We start from the raw sequence: 19,744 nt of genomic DNA on the forward strand, positions 1-19,744 counted from the left end.
AGCAACTGCAAATTGTGGGATGTGTGATTTAAGTGGGGCTAATTTCATAATTTAATAAATCCCCCTTGCTAACATCCCAACAGCACATATCAGAAACTTGAAGTGTAAATGCTAGTGTTACTCCAAACTCACATAGGCAACACAGTCTGCAAAACAACTCTGTTTTTTTTCTTCATTAATCATTAAGAATAATTAATGCTTATCTAGTCTGTGCACTGGACAAAAGCAGATTTGGGAGATCAGCACATTTTTGCTCATTAACTCTACACAGGCTACATAAATAAAAGATAAACCTAGCATGCAAATGTTTAAACCCGTTAAATGTCAACTGATTACCTCCTTAGAGCCAAGTGTCTCATTTTCTGGAATAGGCACTATGGGATGATTGGGCTGCCGAGCCAAGATGTCACAGGTCGGAGAGAGCGTGAGGTTAAAAAAGGGAAAAGAAATCCATTATCCATTCAATTTCTATATAAAATATCACTAAAGTTTAATAATGAAAGCCAATACCCTCAGTCATGCAAAGGATAGCAAGGTAATGAGATCCTATTTATGTTCAACAGGCTGCCTCCTGAACAGGCTCTCTCTTACTACTCCTTGTCTGTATGAAAATCTATGGCCTGTTTTCTGTAATATCATATTCCCATAATTAAAAGGGTGGGGAAGGGATAAATCACTTTCCAATACGAAAGAGGCATCTCAAGTAAAAATCACAGCAAGGACACCTGTCTCATGATACATTTATTATGAGATAATGAATGTAAAGTTATTTAAAACTGCAACTATATTCTTTCACTTTGAATATCTGTCTTCTTAAATCTCCAAAAGAGCTCTTCTTAATCTTAAATTTCATACATATAAATAAATCAAACAAACATTTACCTAAAAATGCTGTATAGCAGTAATTAGTATGTGCATAAAGGAGTTTTAGATCTCAGTGATTTTCCAGTGTTTTGAGTATTATGACTTACATCTGAATAAGGAAGTTTGATGGATGTGGCTCAAGGGAAAAACCATACCAATTTCCATAATATTTTAATTAGAATACAGGTAAAAAGATAAACTGGAGCTTACAAAGGCAGTGTTAAGATCATAAGCTTGTGAGGTTTTCCTATACGGTGACACAGAGACATCCTCTTTAGAGCAAAGATTGCTGAAAGTGTCGGAGTTTGGGTATTTTGGAACTGTATGAAACCAAGGTTGAAAGAAGCTTGATATTTTCAGTGTATCAAAGGCATTACTTTGTTTTGGTATTTAGATCAAGTAGTAAATTAAGAAATTATGTGTTGCTTAAAAAAATTATTTCTCTTGACCTAAGAAAATTAATTTTGAAGCTGTGCTTTTTGAGAAGCAAAACCTATCTGCTAAACTGGCCCTATATACAAAGAAGGATACTGAAGTGGAATATACTCATATTTTCTACAATTACATTATGGATCTGCTATGTATTTCCTTTCCCCTTTGCAAATTTGCCCTGATTCATTTTCAGGGAAGCAGGAATCAACTTTAGTAGCAACAGCAGCAGTTACAGAGGCTTTGAACCATTTACTTTTTTTTTTTTTCTTTCCCTCGAAATAAAAATGCATGTGAATAACTTTACGCAGTTTATTTATTTATTCAGTAGGTTTAGACAAGGGAACAATTTTAGGCAAAGAAAAGGTAAGGAAGGGGTAAGAAGCCTAGACCCTCTCAGCGGCAACATCCCTCTCTCTGCCACACCCCTGGCTCCCCGTTTCAGCCAGCACAGACACTGAGGCAGCTCCCAGACCTTACACCACCCCACTGCTGCAACACAGCTCTTCACAACAGACACAGGAGGTGTTTAATGGCCGATGTGTGAGACAGAAATCCTGTTGCCAAACCCAGCATCCTGCAGCTACTGAGGGCAGGCAATGCTTGGTGATACACAAGTACAAAGATCTAGTAACACCTGCGGTATCTTGGCAAGCTTATTTCACTGAAATAAACCCTAGAGTTGAGTTACCTATTGCCTCATCAGACTAAGGCATCCCTGTATTCCAGGCAAAGAAGGGTCAATCACAAAGAGAAGAGGGAATGTATTGACCATTTTCTGTTTACTTTCTGCTGTGCAGCTAGGCTATCTGAGGATTGTCCACTGCTTGCAAGACAGAAAAGCTCCCTACTCAGGTAGTGAGGTAGTTATCAGAGAATGCAACAGCTCTTTTTCTCAAATTGCACAGAGAGCCAATCAATGAAAAATGCACTTTTATTGTGTTATCTAGTCCTGGCCTTTCTTGATGGTATTCATTGCCTACCACGTTAACCCAAAATACCTCTCTGAGTCATGATTCTGCTTTATCTTGGTCCTTGAATATGAGGTCTCAAGTCACTCCTTAGACCTGACAAAAGTAATGTTCTTTTTTGTCCAAGAAATATATTTGCCTCCTTTATTTTGATAACATCCTCTTTTCAAACTAAAGAGCCAACATGTATAACAGTCTCCATAGACAGGGAAAATTATCTGTATTTTCTGAAAAGCCACTGTTAACATTGATTATGTTGGAGAGGCTTAATTGAAAGAAGTGAGAGGCAAACAAGGACTTCACTGATTAATAATGGAGGCAAAAAGTTAATACAGGCTTAAGACTTGGAGAAAAAATGAGCAATGTACAGTTCTCTCTCTTTTCACAAGACTTCTCTGACATAAAACCCCCAAAGTTACTGTAGAAGAGTCTATACAGTCTACTAGTGAGTTGTCTGGAGACCTGATTTTGCCATGACATGGGGTCTAGTCTTAAGGAAGTCACATATGGATACATATATAAGGAACTTTAAGCACTACTTTAGTGAATATGGAGCACATGAGCCAAGTGCTACATCTTTTCTGCTGAAACAATGTTTAGTCTTGCAAGTCTCTGAAAGAAGGGCGTTGGCTTTTTCCCCAGAATAGTACACCTCTGCTTCTTTCTGCCAGCTGCAAAGGAGCTGAGTGCCTTGGCCTCAGAGGCTTCATCCTAACAAGTCAGAGGCTTGCTCTCTGTGTTATTTCCATCAAATGTCAATGTAATCTGAAATGTGTCAGCCTTGTTGTGGGAAAGCTCCCATGCCTGTCCTCCCCGAGTTTAACCAGGTGGCTAGAGTCTTATTCTTTGCTCTCTGACTTTTCCATACAAATATGATTTTTGTGTTCTTAACTGCACATCACAACAGTTCCACAAGAAGGATGGAACATGCTGTCCTGGTGCACTTGCTTTCTGAAGCTCTGTGGGTAACGGCCATACTCTTTTGGAGGAGAGAGAAGTTTGAATCTCTGCAGAGTGAGATGAGCACTGTAATCAGGACTCTCACTATCTGGGCAAGTACTAAAGGAGGACATTTGACATCTCCATGTTGTCTTCTCTCTATGGTGGTCAGCCCATGGTGTTTGGAGGACATTTCACAGGACAGATGGCCTACCTGATTAAACTCAGCCTTGTACTTGATTCATAGTACAATTTACAGTGCTAAGCACAGGGGGAAAGAGCCTCACAGAGTATGGTCATCTCTCTGCAAAGATGAGCTACCAAGATCGGAGTACCAGACAGTCAACTTATTTAAAAGTACCAGAATGCAAAGTAGGCAGAATGAGGTGGGATTATCACTTCCTTACTATACGTTGTATGGCTATCATCCCTCAGAGACATATAGGACTGTGGCCATGTCCACAAGATCTGAAGTGTGAATGCAACATGAACTATGTTTTTTTTTACATGTGTGTTATCTCAGTGAGACCTTAGCAAGCTCTGTCACTGGCAGTCTTTCATCTCCAGGCCAAAGCAGCTGGCAAGAAGCCCTATTTTCTTCTACAAATGTAAAAGGATTGCGTCTGTTGATGGTGGAAGATGACAATACTGCTTTTATAATTTCTATTCTTGTTTCTTTTGCTATTTATAAAATTCTGCATTACTCTTACAAAGTTAACTAATAATTCTTAACTTTTCCAAACATCACTCAGTTTTCTGGTAATGTGGCATTTTCTTTATTATTTCTAGGAACAGTGAAAAAGCAAGCTAGACAAATCTGCATTTGTGGCTGTAAAAAGTGTACTGGAGAGAGCAGAATATCCTGACAATATGTAAGTTTTTTCAGCATGTCAGTTCAAAGGGAAATCATATGCCTGGCCAAAATAACCTCTTACAGTCTCAGTCAAGGCTTAGAAAAGAGGTGGTTATATAACAACTTAGTTAGACCTTTGTTCATTTAGCTCTGTAGAGTAATCAGCAAGGCATATTTGCTGTTAAAAGGTCAGTTTATCTTTATTGTGCTATGAATCATAGCTGTCTCTGAACTAATATACAGCTTTCTGAGATGTTCTCAATGTAAGACGTTTTTCATAAATCTAAGTCACTCTCTAGAGGGTCTGAAATCTTTGTTAATTGAGACACAGGTTTAAAACTCTTCGGAACCAGTGAGATAATGTACATAAGAAATAAGAATGTTTGAACTATAGTAACCAGCAAACATTCATGTATATACTATGCTTTCAACCTACTCTCTTAAGTCTTTAAAATCCATTTTGAAAAGAAATTAGGTACTCTAGACTCTTATGAAACAGAGAGTCATTCCTTCACAATAGCTAAAATTAATAATTTCTCAAAGACTAAAGAATATTTATTTATACATTCATAACAAACTGTTTTTATAAAACAATTTTATAGATAACCACTTTTTCTGAGTACAAGACCATGAAATCTAGGATACTGATAAAGGCTCAAACACCCACAGCAGCAGAGCAAGGGCTAACTTCAACTAAGGGCAGAGAAAATAGATAACGTAAAGAGACAAATTATAATTATGATGTCTATGGTCTCTCTGAAATGACACTGTTTAAAATCCATTTCAAAGATTCAGTCAGTTCTGTACCCAATTCTTTTGCATCTTTCACCTCTCTACAAAGGGAAATGTAAAGTAGAAATGATGATCACAAGAAAGATTTATAATGTGCCTTCAGCCACATGTGCAATAGAACATCCTGACTGACTTGAAGATTTCAAAACTCTCTCCAGATGCAGATAACTATCTGCACAAGAGGGACAAAGCAGACATGGTCTCCTGAAAGGTTCTCACAGGACACAGGCCTGGAGGGCACCAGAGTGGGGTGAGACTGGAAGATTTGTACCTGAATACCAGAGGCTGGAGGAGTTTCAGGGCTTTGCAGTAGGGGTGCCTTATCTGTAAGTGGGGCTGGAGGGAGGGAGATACACACAAGCCCAGCCCTGTATCAATTTTCCTTGGGCTGCCTTTGCCCAGGCCAAGTTCAACTTCTTATGTGGGGCTAGTCTATGATGGAATTGGCTGAGGATTTTCTGCCAAAATGATTTTTCAGTGAAAAATAATAATAACAGAAAAATGAAGCTTTCTGTAAAACGTTGTAATGTCTCTTGCAAACTCTCACTAGTCATTTAGAAAATTAAAATGAAGTGTTTAATCATAAGAAGACCTGTCTATAACTGGAAAATTGTTTTTTCTGACCCAGTTGTTTCATTTTGGATCACTTCCATAAAAGATTAAAATGTATTTCACTATCAGTGCACTTTGTGACAATGATGATAAGAGCCTCTATTTTCTGCTGTGGGCTAATCAGACTCTGCAGTTCTTCACAGGGCTAATTTCACTATAGGTCATTACAGGAGCTGGTGGCCAGTGAGAGTAACAGGCCTGTAATGAAGCTATGTGGCATGAGATCCACAACATAAACACCCATAGAGTAATGCAGCAGAAGAGACAAACACCTTCTAATCACGTGGATTAGAACTATCTTCTTCAAGTTAGTTCATATAACCTAAATGATACGTATTGATTTTTGGAGTATTAAAATGTTTTCAAGTTTTCATCTATATTGGAAAGGAAATTTCAGAATTTCCAGCAACACAAGCTTTTGAAATTTCCCTCACCATATTGACTGTGAACTATTTATGAACTCACAGAAATCAAGTAATTGCTTAGAAGAGACGATGCTTCCCTGCCCCAGGAAGGGGTTCATCACTCATTGACTGATAACAGCTGCAGAACTTTATCTGCTTTCCAGGTGAGAGTGTGAAATGAAATGGATTTCTTTTTCAAATCTGACCTTGCCCCACATATTTTCTTCCCAGATTAACTGCAAAACTGAATAAGCCCTGTTTTCTGCGTAAACTTCTCTTGCAACAGAGATCTTTGACCTTAGCTACTTTAAATCCAAACCACAAACTTGGACTGAATTTTCAAGATCGTACATGTGTAACTGTCACCTACTATATTAAAATTTGTATTAAGATCATATTCTGCCTATCATATAACTACTAAAATGATAACCACTGTTTAATTAATAAAAAGAGAAAGCTAGTACTGTAATTTACAGTTTATCATATATGACCTCTTAATCAAAGTTCAGAACACTTTGCCAAAAAGAAAAAAAAACACTAATGCCTGGAAGTTCATAACATCTCTGTAACATAGGTAAATACTGGCTTATTTAATCCAAGCTCCAAGTACATACTTGGAATTTCACCAGAACTAATTATATTTTATACATTTTTCTAGTATAAATGGAAGTGGAGTTAATTAAGGCTATATTTCAGAGTACACATTATATCAATACCCGCAATAAAAGTTAAGTGAATTCTAATTGTGCCAATTTGTCCTTTAAAATATAGAGTTTCTAGAGGCTCATCAGCTCACTGTTTACTTTTCTTTGATACTCCAGAAGAGTTTTTAACAATCTAAAAAACAGCAGGAAATTGTCTAGAAACATTTGTGTTTGGTGATGTCCAAGATACAAATTTTTCTATAACACTGGATGTTTTGGGATATTTTCCAATAATTGTGAATTTTTCTCCTTCAGAATTTGTTTTCTCACAGTCTTAAATAAAAAGTATACAAGTAAACTTTTTGTTTCTCATACAGGTTGCATGTCCACTAAATTTTGTTTGATATTTTTTCACTCAACGGTATATTTTTGCTTTTGACATTAATAACAGCTTTTACCTCTGAGTAGCTTCTGTTCTTTGTAATTTTGTCTTTTGTTTTTATTACTATTTTACAAGCAAAGATATGTCCCCAGGTTGCAGTTCCTATTTGCCTAATAATTAATAGACACTATTTTATAACATTGCCATTTTCCATGGCTACAAATTCCCCTAGAAATGGAGTTGTATTCAGTCCCAATCCAGTCATGGATCGGGATGCAGCCTTCAAGCTATAGCAAGCTTGCCGCCATTACCATTACCATGAGGCATGTCATAGAATCGCCTTCACAAACCAAAAGAGACATTAGAAGCAGATACTAGGAATGTTGTTGTATTTGGGCTGTTGTGTTTCCTTTGGTTGTTCTGCTAAAATGTGTGTTCACATATTAATCTAATGATACAGAAGGTTAAGATAAAGACATCTCAGAAACGAGTTGTTAGCTAGGGACAGAATTTCTATTATATTTGGTATTGGTTTATGTATTAAAAATTTCTGCCTGATATCCACTATGCAGAAGACTAGATGCATAGTGAAAGGCAGGCATAAGACTGAACTCAAGTTTTATATTATGTAGTGACTTCTAAGAATGAAGACAAAGTATTTTAAAGTACTTTTTGGTGCTTGAGTCTGATTTAAGATATCCCAGCAGAGACTGTGTAAATGAGAAGGTGGAAAGCAACAGAAGTGGCTATAAGTGTGTTCCAAGAGGAAACCTGAACACTTCTGGACACAGCATTCACTGAGAAGATTTCAATTTCTAAGTATGAAAAGTTCCTGCTGGGGTTAGATCCTACTGTATTCAATAAAACATCTTTTTGTGTGCATGTTTTCCAAATGAACAGAAGTACACCAAAGAAATACCAGGGTCCTACCATCAACAGCTTCTCCTGGTGGAAATAAGACTGAAAGGCTCTCAAATTTGCCTAACTACCCAAGCCAAAAGGAGTGACACAGTAATCAATCCTGTTTTTTCCTTTGGAAGAGTTGTCTGCAGGAGTGGGTAGCAGAGTTCTGTCCAGGCAGTGCCAGACTTAAGACATCTCCACATTAAGTGCATGCTGCTGTGTTTCCTGTTGAGCCTAAGCTACCTTCATGTTTTGCTGCCAATTTAATGGCTTTGAAGACAACTGATTACCAAGTTATAATGCTTCTAAAGTGCTTTAGGAGAAATGTCTTTCTTTAAAGATGAGCTGAGCAAGAACTCTAGAGGCATTTTCTGTAGGCATTATCAAACCCAAGTCCAAAGTGATAGAAATATCGTCTAAGAATGATTAAAATAGTTCACTAAGCCCAAGCAATGCCATAAAAAAATATACAAAGGAGACACAACAATATCAAGCATTAATATTTTCCCAATGAGGAGGTCCAATTTGTAGCACAGCACTAATGATCCAGCTTGTTTGCCTCTGATTTCTTTTTCTACTCTAAAGCAATTTTTCTGGGTCACAGATAGTAGAAGGTTGATCAACCACAATACACCTACACAAGTACAGCATTTAAATATCAAAGTTCAAAAGAGAGAAAGAAACTCTCTTCTAGAAATAAAAGCAGCTGGGATGATGTCTGGAAGAAAAGTGCTTTTCCATGGCAACCTCGAAAGGCTGCTGCATTCACAGAATGTCAATTCCCACTATGCTACTATTAATCAAATACAAAGTCCAATGAGTAGGAGATTGGATGGTGAGGTAAACACCACTGATTTAATTTAAAAAATAATAAAGATTCCCTTTAAATATTCTGCTTACCTATGATCCTGCAGACCTGCAAGTGATTATGGAAGACTGACACTTCCAACACAACAACATTTAGTGATTTCAAGAAAACTCTATTTAGGTCCAGGAAAAAAATTAAATTAACTTGAACCCAAAGTTGTACATTGAATAAAACTTGTCTTCTGCAAGCTTGGACCTTTCCTTTTATAAGTAACATCTGAGTAGGTACAAAAATGGTAATTTTTTAACATTTCTCATACTTCTTGCAAAACGCCAGTTCCCACCAATCCATTTTCAAGGCTGTGCTGCTAAATATTTACCTGACAGGGAGATTTTCACAGGGATGTACATGAATCATGTGCTCAACCCTTGTTGACAGAAAGAAAAGGCAGTTTGAAAGTCAATAGGGACTGAGAGGCAGTCCCCAGCTGAAGGAGTTACACCTGCTCATCCCCTGCCTCTTCTCTTGGGCAGGTCATTCCTTTCTCCTTCAAAGTGACAGCTGGTTTCCCAAAATCTAATGCTCTCTGCCCTGACAGATATTTACATCAGTTGTGCCTCCATATGAATCACAGAATCATAGAACAGCTGAGGTTGAAAGGGTCCAACCTTTTGTGGGAAAGGCAGCCTGGATGACATTATCTAGCACCCTGTCCAAATGCATCTTAAACATGTCCCCACAGTGATGGGGACTCCACCATGTCCCTGGGGAGGTTGTTTCAGTGATTGTTCTCACTGTAAAAATATTCTTTCATATAACAAGATGAAACCTTTCCCAGTGCAAGTTGTACCCGTTGTCTCTTCTCTTCTCCATGTGGCTCCCTGAGATCCTTCTCTTCTCCAGGGAGAACAGACTTAACTCCTTCAGTCTTTCCTCATAGGGCAGGTTCTCCAGCTCTTTGATCATCTTTATGGCCCTCCTTTGGACTCTCTCCAGTCTGTCCTCATCTTTTTTTTGAACTGCATGGACCAGAACTGGACACAGTACTCCAGGTGCACAGATGTACTCTTCCACCCTACACAGTCCTTTGCTAAAGGCTGGATGGATTCCCAGCAGGAGCATGCTTTGGAGTTAATCACAGAGCTAAATGTTACCTCAGGCTTCACTGCAATAGTTGTGCTGAAGTTCACATTCCTGAGCTGGTTTATTCCAATCAAAAGGAAAATTAACTTTTTTAATAATAAATATTCAACTCATAATTATTCAAGACCAAGGAGTATAAATAAGAGTGGGGAAGGAGATCACAAGGGAGATGACAAGGCCAATGAAAACAGAATCAAATAACTTGAATGGGCAACTTTTTTATTCCAGAAGCAACCTGTGCACAGATGAGTGGATAGAGCCTTCTCTGCTCTTCTCCAAGCAGGATAGACACAATACCTTGGTTCCTGCTGTCTCCTCACATCAAAGCTAAAATCACATTGTGAAATTATTTGGGGCACATCTTATGGATTTCATCACTCTTAGCAGTTATAATCTACAAAACCTGCCAGGTCTATCTTTCAGCTACATCTGTGTAATTCCATCAGCCACGAAGATACAGGCACTTGGTAGAGCTTCAGACAAAAGCAACCTGGCAGTGAGTCCAGTCTGCCTAAACACCACCACAGTGTCCTTTCAATAAAGCATTTCAGATAGAGACAGCTGTTATTTTCTTATGCTCTGAGCCAACAAATTAAATGATACTCATTTTAGGAGCTCACCATATCTAGCCTCCCTAATATAAGATACAGGTGATCATTCTGGTTTTCCCATATTCCATTTCCCATTTCTGAGGGAACACTTGTTTAAGGTAATTTTTTAATTAAAGTGTGGGTGAAGAATAGCAACTCCATTCACTGGCACATCCTGTCCATTCTCAATAGTGTATTTACAACATATCTCAAATGATTGTAAAAATTTAAGGCGACGGGTTTTGCCCTCTAGCGGCAGATGGCGTAAAATACAACATATAGTTAAAAATGTAACGTTTGTAGGCTGACCATGTGGACACTGACCATGTGTTTACGGTGTGGCTGGAGAGACAAGTGAGTCACAGGGCATATTATCCCTTATCTCAAGGGATGAGGAGTGGAGAGGGTAAACTCCAGAGAATTTACAAGGATGACAGTCCAGGTTTAATAGAGAACAGAAAGCAATTCCCATGATGTCGGGATGTTGTTTACAGAACAGGACTAATACTGTGTCTACTGTATTGTGTTTTCTGTTACTTCAATTATTTATGACAATAAATTAAATAATTTTGTTTTAAGAACATGAATATCTTAGACTCTAGTTGGGTGGCATGGAAGACAGGGTTATTGAAAGAAATTAAAGACAAATATTGTCAGGGGTTTTACCAACATATATTGACTCAAATGTTAAATACTGATCATGTGAATACGATTGAAATTAATTTTCCTTTGGTTATCATAGAGTGTTAATACTATAGACAGAAACATTACAAAAAATATTAAGTGGTGAATATTGTGTAAATAAACTTCTGTTTGTATTAAATTAGCTCAGTATTGACATCTGATTATTCTGTTTTCCAAAGTATTGGGCCACACATACCTAGAGAGAGACCTCAGTTCAGATATACAATAAATTTTATTAAAGGTATTTACTAGCACTACCAGTAATGCTTACCTACCTCAGACAATTGACTTGTCTCATTTTGTATCAGTTAACCTTACCTTCATTGGCTGAGACTTCAAAATTATTGCAAATAATTAAATAATCTAAATTATTTTAAACATTAGGAAACAATCAATGGTAAATTGACTTACACTGAAAATTCTCCAGAGAAGTCTCAAAAACAATATTTGTCTCAAAAATCTTTGTCATTCTCACCAATACCACTTCAGAAGATCTAATTATTGATCTTTTTGGTACTAATCATGATTAACATCATAGATTCCTACAGCTTTTCACTAAATCTTATGGGATAGAAGAGAGAATTTGCTACATTAAATTAAGGGATGCATTTGGAGAAACACAAGCATTATCATTGCATGTGGTCTTGACAAAGTCAAGAGCTTATTTCACTCACATGACAAGAGGGATGGCAGTGGGAAGTCAATCAGAAGCCCAAATGTGTGAACTTTTTTGCTTAAATTGTCACAGCAGGTCAGTATTAAGGCCTCATCTAAAACACAGCCCTCCCAATTAGCTCCCTGATGACATAACCATTCAAAATGCTGCCGCAGTAGTATTTGAAATAAAATTAAATGATCCCCTGAGATTTTCTTTGATTGAATACAGCACTCTTCGGTGACTTCTGGGCTATGGGTGATAATGCTCAACCCTGGAAAGCTGCAGACTTAGAGTGTCCAAGTTCAATATGGAAATAAGAATATAAAAATATATATAATATATTAAAAAAATAAAATAAAATAAAAGCTGTTTACAGATGTGTGAAGTTTACAGGAAAACCATGTAAAACACCTTTGCTAACAGTGAATAGAAAAAAAATAATCAAGTAAGAGAGCAAATGTTATACAGGGAAATAGAAGAAATCGAAGAGATGATGTAGCTCTCATATTTACATTGTACAGTAAGAACCTGCTAACATCAGAAAGGTGTGCATTTATCAGTTTCCAAAACTCACAAAGGTTACTTGGAATGACAAAAGATCCTTGAAATTAAAAAATTGTGGATGTAGCAGCCTCGTAATCATCACCAAATGGGTGGAGTGCAAATATACAGTCTGGGCTGTCCTATGACCTCTGCATTCAAGAGACAAGTTTTGGGTGCACTGTGCTATGGGAAATCAGAGCAGAAGCAAAATTTCATTATTTCAGAAATTATTCAGCAAGAATATCCCTGTTTGAGAAAATAGCTAACATGGTATACTAAAAAATCACCTTAATTATCTTCAGGCAACTTTCCCTGTCTTATTTGCCTTCCTATACAAATTTTTGACTTTCTATCAGTGTTTTCATTAGCAACAGCAAACTCCCATTTTCACTATAGAAACTGGCTTCAGCAGTCATATGAACTGTTTGTTTGTTCATGAGAATGTACTGCAACGAACCAGGAAACTTGTTGAAAAATACTTGATCATAAATTCATTGCTGCCTAAATAAACATGTCAGCTCATAATAAAAATTGAAACAGAACAAAACCCAGTCTAGCAGATGTGAAAAGGTGTTTTTGTTCAGGATGCCTCAGACAGAATGGAAGGTTGAATTTTGTTTTAGTTTTAGTCCATCCTAACAAGTGGCTAAAATGGTAAATTCTATAAACCCCACAGGAGAGAAGGACCAACTTCAGACACTACTGACATTACTTATTAACCTAAATTATGTTTCTAGTCAATGGTGAGAGAAAGGCATTTTCAGGCATTTCTTCAGAGTCTGATGGCTGACCAACATACATTCTTTGCAGAGGTGATACTTCTCTCCAGAGCAGTCTCAGCTCCCAATGTGCCTGAAACTAGTTATTTGTATTTCACCCTGGTGCTTCCTCTGATGAGGAAACCATGACATAGCCTAAAGAAACAACACCTAATGCCTGTGGTTTAACCTCTTGCATCCCAAATAAAACACACTGTACATCTTGGAGTGGGATTATCTCTCCTGGCATCATTTTAGCATTTGCAGCCAGATTCTGTGTTAGAAGAAGAGGACATGGGAGGGATGCATCTGAGGGGTTCAAACAGCATCTTCATTGGACTTCCACAACTGATGGTTTTCTAACACCAGACAGGGGCTCTCTTGAGGTATTGTGAATAGCTTATGCCAGCTGCTCTTCAAAAAGATGTCAGTTAAGACACAGGGCCCAATTTTCACTTTACAAAGCTCATTATCCAGCCCTGTCACCCACACACCTTGGACTTCAGAGATTTTGTCTAACTCGTTCACTGCTGTTTCAAAGAAGACAAGAGTGTGATTCCCTTTGCATTGACAAGAGACAACTGTTTGTTAGGATGACAGATAAAGCCACTGGAAAAGCCTGTATTTCTCTCTTCCCTTCCCTCAGTCCCCAAGAAGAAATAAATAGCCCATTAATTTAGTACAGGTAAATGTTAAATGAACTCTGAGCATGAGGGATGAAACAGATAATTACTCCTTTAGAGAACAAATAGCTTGAATGAAGAGTGGTGGGAGCCCTGTCCTAGCTGGTCTGGAGGAAGCAAGCCATGACACAAGCTGTGCTGAGGAAAGGAAAAGCAGCAGTATCTCCAGGGATGCTGGGGATACAGGCTCATCTGAGATGCACCTCTCAGAGCACCTACCAACACTGAATCCTAATGACTCAGCTGAACTCTACCTAGAATTAAAAGGATAAAAGCCTGACAAAGCTCTTGAATCACATCACACTTGATGCTCACCTTATTGTACAAAGAGTTGTGACTGTAAGGGCTATAAGGATACTCGTGAACATCACACGTGATGGAAGACAAGTGGCTGAAAGGTTTAGACAGTGAGCGAGGGAGATGGATGGAGGATGCACAGGGGACCTAGTTGAAGGGATCAGTTTAGTTGGATACAGAGGATGTAGGAGAGCAGTCTCCTATGAAAAAAAGAAAAGTAAACAGAAACAGATCAATGGATGTAAAAAAGAAGCTTTGGACAGAAAGCAAAGTGTTTGTCTTGCACCTTTTTTATATTTCATAGGGCTTGATGATTAACTAGGAAAGCAACTCTACCTTCATGACAATACTCTACACTAAGTACTTTAATTGGCATGAAAGTATATTCAGAGAAAATCTGCTGTAAATGTCCCATTAAAACAGTTATGCTTCAACTGCGTTCCAGTGCATCTCCCTCCTGCAGCAAAACTGATGCTCAAGTGGCAGAAAAGGAAAGCCCGGAAGGGTCTTGTGCTAGGATAAAATGGCCACATTTTGGGACATCTTCTGAGAGGACAGATTGGAAGAAAAACCAGTCTGAAAACTGTGTCTGAGAGGTAGAAAAAAAAGTCTGCCTTACCTAAGTACTAGCAGAAGCACTTCTGGCTTTTTAACAAGACTAACAAGCCTTTTCAGCTATTTAAGAGTTAAACCAGTGAAGGTTCACACACAATATATTTCACTACTGCAAGTTGTCAGCAGTTAATAGTGTTTCTGGTTAAAAAAAAACAGTATTTATGTGCTTTTTGAACCTATAGGATACAATCCTTTTTAAAAAATTATTTTTAAAAGATCTGGGATAGAATGAAGGAAGTGTACCCAGGTTTTGGCACAAATCTCGTGCTTAGGTTTGTCAAGGACTTTGACACAATACATCCCAAATTCTCACCGGCTCAGCTGCCTGAGTCTAGACCAGAAAGTCCCCTGTGTCCCTGACTTTGAGCTCAAGACCCAGAAAACTTGTGACAAGAGCCACAATTAGTTCCTGCAGAAGCTAATATATCGCCCACTGAAAGAGTGAGCATGAGCAAAGGAGTGGATCAGAGCCTGACAGCAGAAAGAGTGGCTGGAAGGGGACCAGGCAGCAGTCGCTCCACACCAGCCTTGCCTCCCACCACTCCTCCTCAGAGGCACCAACCCTACTTCTACTAATGACAAAACTTGGCAAACTGGCCTCACAGCTTCATCTAATAACTAACTAATATCTCTTCAGTTCATCCTTATCTTGCTCTTCCATTGCCCAAAGTGGTTTATTTTTTTAATGACAAATGAACCTATGTACATTCTTGTTAATAAATACTTGCAAGAACACAAATGCTCCAACATTCGAGTTGTTTTCATATTACTACATAACAAAATGCCCTGTTTTTTCAAAAAAAAAAAAAAAAAGAAGATTCTGTTTTCCCAGTTTCAAATTAAAATTTTCATGAAGCTGTCACGTCAGCGCTGCTCACAAGTTGCATATACTTCCATCATATTTTATGGTGCTTTTCTGAACAAATTAGAGCATAATTGCAAAGTTCCTGAAACATTACTGAAAAGTATTAAGCAAGAGGAAAATCATTCTTTCTCATGATGGGGAAATTACCATCTCCAGTAAGGGCATCTAAATAAAAAAAAAGGGCAGCTAATAAGAAAAAAAAAAAAAAAAAAAAAAGGAAAATGGGATTTTTCCCTGGTTTATAAATTCTATTGGCACATCAGTGTCAATCTGTATACAGTGTACCCAGAACACATATAAAAAGAGCCATCTGTGAGGTGAGCCACATCCTTTCCAGATGATCTTCACTAATTTAGAAATCTCTTTTTGTCTTCATCTATTACTTTGGATTATCTGCATGAGAACAGCTCCCTGTTAAAGCAAAAATTACTATATTTTTACAAGGGAAATGGCCTTTTCCACATGGGGATGTTTTTTAATGAAGTGAAAGGCAAACAAGCTACTCTCTGTTGTGAAAAATAAACGTGTTCAACACAGGGACATGGAGCGGAAGGTCAGCAGTTACGGCTGGCTGCATCATTATGTCTAAAACTGAATGTCACCCACGTAGTCACCAGTGCTCAGTGTCACACTAGGAGGTTTGGCAGGGAGGGGAGGTACTGTAGAGGTCTAAGAAAAATCAAAAGATTGAAGTTAATAAAGCTGATGCCATCTGGAACCTCATCTAGTCTGTATCATCCTCAAAGATGCAGCCTGAAAAGGTCTGTCCTTTCAAGGTGGGCTGGGTGAAGGAGGGGCAGCAATGTCACCTAGGGAGGGTGTTGTTGGCAGTGGTATTAGAAAGAAATGAAAAGAAAATGCAGAGAAAGGGAGAGAACAGAAATGTAAGAGCTGAATCTCCCAGCAGGACTGGGAAAGTCTCCAGAGAAAACCAGGGAAAATGAGTAACAGTATGAGCAGTTTTACCCTAAGCCACAGTAGAGGCCTGTTAAGTCCTTATTTGAGGACGAGTGGACTAGCACCAGCTCTTCTGCAGAAAGCAGAAAGCCTAGCTGCTGGTCTGCTAGTTTTAACCCACAGCTCTCATATCCCATGAAAGCAGTCAATTTACCTGATTTGGGGGTAGTATTGGTGTGAACACCTCCCACTCTTTGGAAGCCAGCCATTGTGCAGCCAAAAATGCTAACTACTGAAAGCAGGTAAAGAGGGAGAATGAGTGTCCTTACAGGCTAACAACCCTGTGGTTAGAGACAACCGCCACAATTTTCAAGCTGTTGCCTGGGCATCAATCCCAGTTGCACAGGCAGTGCTGCAGCCCTCTTACAAGCAATAAACTGCTCAGAAGAGTTTCAAGGATGCTATAAGACTGTGAACACCCTCATGTGGGCACCCAAGTCTCCTCCACTCACGAGAGATTTATATTACCACCATAAACCTACTCTGGGAGGCAAGAGCTGAAGTCAGAAGCATATGTTGTCATGTTCAGCACTTCAGTATTTCCCCCAGTTCTGGCTACTATCGTATTATCAATTGTTGTATTAGACCACCACTACAATCACATAGCCAAACAAAACCAGTTTCTGTTAAGTCAGTGAATCCATCTGAATATAGGTCTAAGTACTTTCTTTTTCAGAACAAAGATATCTTAATAGAGATCTCTCAAAATAAAAAGTATTTTACAGCAACCTATGGTATTTCTTAGGTTAGGGAAAAAAATACCAATTTATCAGTACTTTAAAGCATATGACATTGTTCTTTTAAATAAAGGAAGAAAAACTGAACATATTCATTGTGAAACTAACATTTTCATCTATCAAAGTCAATGCACTATGTGCTTAGTTCATTTTAATGCATAGATTTTATATAAAATAATTTTGACTTTTGTTATAACAACCACATTTGTTCATGGACTTATTACATTCTCAGTACTTCAGTAATAGGTACCATAAGTAACTTATAAGGTGTTTTCACGATTAGTCTCAAATATCAGAAAGCTCCAAACTATGGCAATAACCCCAAGTTTGTATTTGCCTGAAAATACAAATTTTGGTGATTGTATCATTCCTTCATCAGCAAATCAGCAGAATCAGTCCCCAGCCCTGATGAAAAGGAGGTATGAGCTGCCTTTGCCTTTGCAGAGAGGCCCTGCTGAGGTGGCCTAGACCAGAAGTTCTCTAGCAGCAGCTCTAGGTCAGCTCTCTTACTCTTTCATCCCACGTGAATGGCAGCACAGTGCCTTGGCATCAAAAGAGTTTCAGAAAGTTAAAGTATGAAAAACTCATTATGAACTCACCTGTAGTCTCTGAAGTCAAATATTCACTGCCAACCTCAAAGGTTCAGAGGCAAATTGTAAATCATCATTTTTATTCAGTTTTTCCTATATTTTACAGAAACTCTACATTTTATAGAAACCTATAGAATTTACAGAAACATTCTATAGAAACCTACAGAATGATAAACCTTCTGATGCCACCCATACATGTTGCTGGAATCCACTAATACTACCAATAAATGTTCCTCTGCTTGTAATGCTGCAGTGCTCTTGAGAAATGTTGGGATTGTCCTACAAGTCAGAGATATGGGCAGGAATGGAAAGAACCAAAATTAAAATCTTTGAAAAAAATAATTTCTAAAAGGAAGGAGAGAGGACTGCCATTGCTAAAGCCTCTCTCTAATGTGACTAAAGAGGCATAGAAGTAAGAGAAAATCAGTTAGTAAAGTATTTTATTCACATCGTGTCTGACAAAAGGACTACTGGCTTCATTTTAGTACCCTACAGATGGAAGATTCCAAACATACTGGATAGGTTAATAATAAGGTCTTACAGGGACATTCAGATTATATATTACAGTTCAGGTTTAATTCACAGTAATGCACAGAAACAAAATGCACAAAGTCTGACAGAACCATTTATCTGGGGTTTCTCTGAGATACATACAGGTCAGCAAAGTTCAAGATGTGTTTTTGCAACATGATTTTGATTTTGAACATGGCTTTATGAAGAGGTCTGTGGGAGAAGACAGCACTTTTGCTGCCCCATGGGCTGCCCTTTAATGCCCTTTGCATGTTGTAGAAGAGCTGTCTGCTCAAGCTGTGGAGAGACATGAATACAGACCTGGGGGAGCTATGTACTTGGGAGTGACACAGAAACTCACTGGGGCTCCTCTGCAGTCCCCCCTTGAAGAGGAAAGAATGAACTTTGCCCAGTCCTTGCTGTCCTTATTTCTCTCTGGACCCCAAATGGAGGAATTACTTTCTAGTAGATCTGATCCAGACACCTGCTTGACAGGGGAGCATAGGATTTCCATTTTGTTTTGTGCAGCATTTCCTACAGACATCATAAAAAGGTCCTCTCCTCAACATACAGGTTTTTAGATAACCAAAAAAATGTCCCTGTAGAAAGCCCAGCTGCCCACCTCCAGCCTGGAGACTCTCCTCCAGGATCCAGGTGCCCCTCATGGAATCATCTAACTTTGCAAAAAAACGAAGAGACCGGAACAAAATAAGCATCTAAGATTATTCCATCATCTTTAAGGAAACTAGTTGAGGCTACAAAATGCTTCAGAGTAAGAGTTACTCACCTGCTCATTATCTTGATCACTGATTTCTTCAAGGTACTTTTTAAAAGGATTGGGTTGATAGGACTCCTCCTTTTGCTGTGCACTCTTTCCTTTCACCAGCACGGGACGAATGACACCAGGTTTTGTCTTGACCCATAGTACACCCAGGAGAAAAGAGATGGAAGAAAAATAAAATAAAATACTTCACAATTTACAGAATATTTGTTAGACAAGTCAATTCCGGTGTATCTGCACTGACTAGATTTTCAAAATTTTATTAATAACATATTTCACCACCAAAATTATTCAGGTGTCATGCTGCCTGGCCTACTTTTAATACACACTATGGACAAATATGGCAAGAGCTGGTTTTGTGCACAGATCCTCATCACTGACATCTGTTTATTGCCCACACAAAAATAGATGCTGAGCTGTCAGACTACGGTTTGTGGGCTTTGCTGGCTGTTTTTTCTAGCTGTTCAGCTGCATCTTGATAAGTTCATCAAGTCACACTTCATGCATAGCCACACATCTGCTTTCACACTAAATTCCTTTCTGGGCTCCTCAAAACAGCAACTGTGAAACAAGGAAGGGCAACATGTGATGCTGTTAACTTACACCCAGGCAACAACATATTAGGGGGAAGTCTTTCTGGGGAATAACACCAGTAATTGCATGCTGGATTTTGACAGTATCTTTAAGAGTTCACTTGGAGAAGCACAATTTTAGAGAATGTAATCAACATGG

At 38.4% G+C, this 19,744-nt stretch overlaps 1 protein-coding gene across 3 annotated transcripts in view; it reads right to left on the reverse strand.

The window, feature by feature from the left end:
* The window catches only part of LOC104363331 (muscular LMNA interacting protein), a 116,677-nt gene that overhangs the window by 10,086 nt on the left and 86,847 nt on the right, over positions 1 to 19,744 (reverse strand). For all 3 annotated transcript variants that reach the window (XM_042803278.1, XM_042803280.1, XM_042803279.1), the window contains 2 exons: positions 19,019 to 19,144; positions 337 to 390 (listed from right to left, as the gene is read on the reverse strand). In XM_042803278.1, the coding sequence (XP_042659212.1) occupies positions 337 to 390; positions 19,019 to 19,144 (180 nt within the window). The remainder of the gene's footprint in view (positions 1 to 336; positions 391 to 19,018; positions 19,145 to 19,744) is intronic.

Source organism: Tyto alba, unplaced genomic scaffold (assembly GCF_018691265.1).
Source record: "Tyto alba isolate M040663 unplaced genomic scaffold, T.alba_DEE_v4.0 Super-Scaffold_40, whole genome shotgun sequence".
In the NCBI taxonomy this organism is placed as follows: domain Eukaryota; kingdom Metazoa; phylum Chordata; class Aves; order Strigiformes; family Tytonidae; genus Tyto; species Tyto alba.